This window comes from Ruditapes philippinarum, unplaced genomic scaffold, assembly GCF_026571515.1.
Source record: "Ruditapes philippinarum isolate M1 unplaced genomic scaffold, ASM2657151v2 ctg1776_1_1_1_1, whole genome shotgun sequence".
In the NCBI taxonomy this organism is placed as follows: Eukaryota; Metazoa; Mollusca; class Bivalvia; order Venerida; family Veneridae; genus Ruditapes; species Ruditapes philippinarum.
The window spans coordinates 199,862-205,861 of NW_026861636.1; the positions used below are offsets into that span (position 1 = coordinate 199,862).

General features: G+C 33.9%; 1 protein-coding gene across 3 annotated transcripts in view; it reads left to right on the plus strand.

The window, feature by feature from the left end:
• The window catches only part of LOC132716370 (uncharacterized protein ZK1073.1-like), a 63,529-nt gene extending 61,478 nt beyond the window's left edge, over positions 1-2,051 (plus strand). For all 3 annotated transcript variants that reach the window (XM_060699632.1, XM_060699633.1, XM_060699634.1), the window contains one exon: positions 244-2,051. In XM_060699632.1, coding sequence (XP_060555615.1) covers positions 244-316 — 73 coding nt within the window. In that variant the 3' untranslated portion in view covers positions 317-2,051. The remainder of the gene's footprint in view (positions 1-243) is intronic.
• The last annotated feature ends 3,949 nt before the right edge of the window (positions 2,052-6,000 follow it).

The window sequence follows — 6,000 nt, forward strand, 5'->3', positions numbered from 1 at the left end:
ATATACTTTCACAGAATAAGACACAAATTTTTCAATATTTTTTTGCTAAATTTTCCCTACCACTCAAGAATATATGTTTTGATAATCGCTAAAACAGGGAAAAAATGATACATGTACATCATACTATATTCTGATACATATTATATTTACATACACATGGATTATATAAAGTTAAAAGATTATTTCAATAAACAATAATATACAATATTAACAGAGGAAAATGTTTTTATTATATTTTGACAGACCTAGTCAGACAGCCATAGAGAAAACCGTCTCAGCAAGTGAGGTTGAAGTTGACATGGTAGAGAAACAATGAACTCTGTCAGTATATTCTATCTAACATTATATCTCATAAACATCATGGCAAGATCCAACTTACAGACTTGTAGTTTTTTCATTATTCATAATAAACATACAGTGCCCACATGGAATAGATGGCAGCTTGTTTTAGAATGGTATTTTGTGACTATTTTTCCATCTTCTTACATGTCCTTGCCAGCTCTTTTTATTTATTAGCATTCCTTTACCAAAAAATTTGTATAGTAGACGTGTTATGGCTTAACTTAAGCTCTTTAAGAAGTGTCAAGCACAAAATCTTATGTTTAAGAAGCCAACAGGATATAGTCTGGTCAGACTGGTGTATAGAAATTGACCTGACTCTGAACTGATGGCATAAGTGTTATAGTCCCAAAAGGGCTAGAAATAGTTTTATAATGTTTCAAATAGCACATCATATTATGTCTGCAGGAATAAGTGTTAAGTGACCTTTTGACATTACATTCTATACATGTTATATGATATACTGACAGAGTTCTTGTTCAAAAATTGAAATTTTAAGTTATGATTTCTTTACTCATTCACTGAATCACTCAAATATAAGTTGTCATCAGGAAATCAACACAAAATATTATTATATTAATATATAATTGGGAAAAAAAGACAACCCAACAACACCTTATTTGCGTGATTCTAAATGAGGGTCATTTATTTATTTCTTGTTTATTCAGTTTAAGTTAAATATACAGTTCATAGTTTCTACAGTCTGTATTCTGTGGCCAAGTTGATATACATGTATACTGTGACCATTGTGACACAATTTAATTGAAATAGAGGCTAAAGAATAAGAATTACACAGAAAAGTCTGTGAACTTTGCATAGATAGCAATGTACGTACTTTATTTCTACGTACTTTATTTCTTTGTGTAATTTTTGCAGCTTGAGAACATATACATATATGTATTATACATGTATATCATAAAGAGTAATAACGTTATAATTACAAGAAAAATATTAATGTAAATCATATATATATATATAAAAATGTTCCCTATTATCCTATATATTACCCTTACAAAAAGTACCGCTTTTTAATATTTTGAAAGTGTAGTTAGTATTTCTAGTCTAAATGATGGCAGTATGTTGAGGCTACTGTGGATTCATACATGGCAATAAAAAGAGCATTTATCATGACTGTTTTTACTAATACAAAGTTTTTATGTTTCTTGTTTTGTTTGATGATTTATTTACAAACTTGTTTGAAGTTGTTGATTTCTAGGTTGCATATTCCTCTCATTTAATATCTTTTTGGTTGTTAAGTGCATGATATGTGGAGATATGTGTAGATTGAGTTGATTAGGTGTTACGAAAAAGAATGGTCAAAGAAAGAAAAATTAATTTCTTTCTAAACAATTTTGATTGGTTATTGATTGAGTATTGGTATTCAGTATACATGTAATCTCATTTAATTTCATTTTCATGATATGTTTATAATTTAATATATACAAATAAAGATATACTATACGGAAAAATATGAACGAAAGTATTTTTTTTTATTTTGTATTATAGTAATGTTTATGCAATATTTTTGGCATTTGGGTTGCCCTGGTAACGGAGCTGGTAGGATTTGTGCAGATAATAATCAGTGTGATGTTCAGATAAATAAATGTTGTGAATGATTTGTATACATGTATGTGTATATGCCTGAAACTGGGCATTCTGTAAGTTTTTCATGATTTTAAGTTCAGCTGACCAATTTGTCTTTTTCTCAAAAATGCTTTTATGTAAAAAGAAAAAGAATTCAAGAAATAAATGTCTGAAGAAAAAACGCAGAATCTTGTTGAAAGGTTTAAAGAACGTTTAAATGCAGAAATAAAAAAAAAGATGACACTCTGAAATAAGAAAGGAAGACTACATTTGCATTAGTTCAAACTTTGTTTCCCTTCATTATACCCCCAAAAACGAAGTTTGGGGGGGTAAATATGGAGTCACCCCGGTCAAGGTCGGGTCGGTGGTTTCGGTCGGGGGTTTGGTCGGTGGGCGGTCGGTCGGGGTCGTCCCAGAACGTCCGTTGCCTTTTTCCCTTGTCCGGAGCAACTTGAAAACTAAATGGTTGGGAAATTCAAATAATAACTACTAAAATGGTCAAGCAATAATTGAAGAAGGGAAGTGCAGTGCAAACCCCAAGAACCATAAGTTTATTCTTTGACTAATTTACACAGAGTTATTTGCCCTTTTGTTACTTTTTCCTTGTCCGGGGCATAATTGAAAACTACCTGGTTGGAATTAAAAACAAATTCATACAATTGTTCAAAACATAATAAAGGAAGAAAAGTGCAGTGCATCAAGAAAAAACCATAACCCTCGTCTATCTAAAGGTAATTACAAGAGTTATTGCCCTTTGTTGCTTTTCCATTTGGGCTTTTTTTTTTTGTCCAAATTGCAATTTTTTCCGTTTGTCCGGAGCATAACTTGAAGACTAATGGTTTGAATTCAATATAACTACATACAATGGTCAAGCACATTGAGAGGAAGTGCAGTGCGTAAGAAACATAACTCTATCTTGACTAATTACAGAGTTATTGCCCTTTGTTACTTTTCCTTGTCCGTGGCATAACTTGAAAACTACTGGTTGGAATTCAAAAAAACTTCATACAATTGTCAAACACAATAAGGGAAGTGCAGTGCACAAGAACCATAACTCTATCTAAAGTAATTACAGAGTTATTGCCCTTTGTTGCTTTTCCATTGCCTTCTTTTTTTTGTCCGGACCATAATTTGAAGACTAATGGTTTGAATTCAATATTACTACATACAATGGTCAAGCACATTGAGAGGAAGTGCAGTCCATAAGAACCATAAACTCTATCTAAAGTAAATTACAGAGTTATTGCCCTTTATTACTTTTCCATTGCTTTCTTTTGTCCGGACCATAACTTGAAGACTAATTGTTTGCAATTCATTATAACTTCATACAATGGTCCAGCACATTGAGAGGAAGTGCAGTGCACAAGAACCATAACTCCATTTTGACTTATTACAGAGTTACTGCCCTTTGTTTCTTTTCCTTGTCCAGAGCATGACTTTAAAAATACTGGTTGGAATTCAAAACAACTTCATACAATGGCCAAGCACAATAAGGGGAAGTGCAGTGCACAAGAACCATAACTCCATCTTGACTAATTACAGAGTTATTGCCCTTTGTTACTTTTCCATTGCTTTCTTTTTGTCCGGACCATAACTTGAAGCCTTATTGTTGGAATTCATTATAACTTCATACAATGGTCAAGCACATTGAGAGGAAGTGCAGTGCATAAGAACCATAACTCCATCTTGACTAATTACAGAGTTACTGCCCTTTGTTACTTTTCCTTGTCCAGAGCATGACTTGAAAACTACTGGTTGGAATTCAAAACAACTTCATACAATGGTCAAGCACAATAAGGGGAAGTGCAGTGCACAAAAACCATAACTCCATCTTGACTAATTACAGAGTTATTGCCCTTTGTTACTTTTCCTTGTCCAGAGCATAACTTGAAAACTACTGTTTGGAATTCAGTACAACTTCATACAGTTGTCAAGGACATTAAAAGGAAGTGCTGTGCACAAGAGCCATAACTCCATTTTGACAAAATACAGAGTTACTGCCCTTTGATACTTTTCCTTGTCCGGAGCATAACTTAAAATGTACTGGTTGGAATTCAAAACAACTTCATACAATGGTCAAGCACAATAAGAGGAAGTGCAGTGCACAAGAACTATAACACTATCTTCAGTATTTATAGAGTTATTGCCCTTTGTTCTTTTTCTTTGTCTTTCTGGACTTATTACAGAGTAATTCAATTAAACTTCATCAATGGCCAACCACATTGAAAGGAAATGCAACATACATGAACCACAATTATCTTTAATTGCCCACAACCATAACTCTATGTTTCAATTCTATTACAAGGTATTCTGTTACTAGTAACATCCTCATTTCCGAAGCAGACTTGTGGGGGTATTAATCACATTTAGTGATAGTTCTAGTTTGTATAGTTGTACTGATTAGGGAATTAAAATGTATAAAAGAAATTTTATTTATGTTGTTTCCTTTTGTATGTTTTCCAAGTGGGATATGTTAAAAGTTACAAAGGATGCTGTACTATTAGTGAACATCTTTTTAATTCCCTGCCATTTAGCGAGGAAAGGATTCAAGAAAAGTCCTATCTGTCTGTCTGTCTGTCTGTCCGTCCGTCTCTGTCTATCTGTTACATATTTGTATCCGCTCTATAACTTTTATTCTACAGAACAGATTTTGATTTAACTTGATCCAAATATTCACCAGCATGAGACAATTTGCAGAGTGGAAAAAAAACAGGTAGCTACTATCAAGGTCAATTGTCACACTTGAAGATCAAATATAAAAAGTCGCTCCATAATTTTGAATAACTGAAAAAGTTTTGAATTAACCACCATGATATGATGTGCTGACCGCAACTACCATGGTCAATGTCAAATGTTTTAAGTCCATATTTTGGTTCCGCTCCACAACAGTAAAACTGCTGAAACGTTTTAAATATAACATTGCACAAATGACGTTATGGGAATGTACTCCATCTGTCAGTTTGTCACATTTTCACGTCTGATTTTTTCTGTTTTGAATTAAACAAATTATCGCCTTTTAAGGGTGTGTAGTGCACAACAACCAGGTGGCCACCACAAAGGTCAAAGCAAATCTGAGAAGACCACATTGCATGTTTAAACTACAGAAAATGTTTTAGAATTACAAGACACAAATGATCACTACCATGACACAATGAGCAGTGTACAGCAATCGGGACGCCATCCTTAAGGTCACACTTGCAGATGAAATGTCCACAGTGTCCGCCCGATAACGATTAAACTTCTTTATTTTGGATGGACTAGGCGTGTTACGTCGCACTAATATTGACAAAGTCATGCGGTGACTTTCCAACTTTACTGGTAAAGGAAGACTTCAGGGGTCTCTGTGCATTATGTAAGGTACCTAATAAAAACGAACCAGGCGTTCCGTTAGCTAGCTCAACAGTTTTCTCACCCCCCCCCCCCCCTGTTGCAAAGTTTTTGAAATTTCTTTGAACAAACTATTATCAAGATGGGACTTTATACGTGCAGGGGCCAGTTTCTCAAAGCTCGGTTAAATTTAACTGAACTTTGAGCAACTGACTACCTGGTAACTAAATCCAAGGTCATGGTCAGTCCACATGTTGTGTTACATCATAGATTTAAAATGCTTTTAAAAAGCTTTACATAACTTGTCACAAATGATCTCTGTTATGAGACGATGTACAGAGCTCAAAAACCAGATTTCTACTGTGACAGTCATGGCTATATTTAATAGTTTGTAAAAAAAAATCTTTTGTGACAGGGGCCCCTTCAGACTGCTTTATTAGGTTTTACCTTAAAATAAGTTTAGTTCATCTGAACACATCGTCAGTCATCCATCGTTATCCACAATGTCTTTTAACAACATGTCCAAAATTTGGTCAAGCTATACTGTATAGCACGAAACGTGCGTTATTTTCACATTCCGGCGTTACTGGATATACACGGTGTATAAACTATCTCATTAACTTGCCAAAGCAATGGTACATTATTTAGTCCCCATGTGACGCTAAATTACAATTATCCATATTGCAAGTTACAGACCTGGCGATACGTTGTTCTAGATTCTGTATTGTTTAGATTTAATCTGTGGTTCTT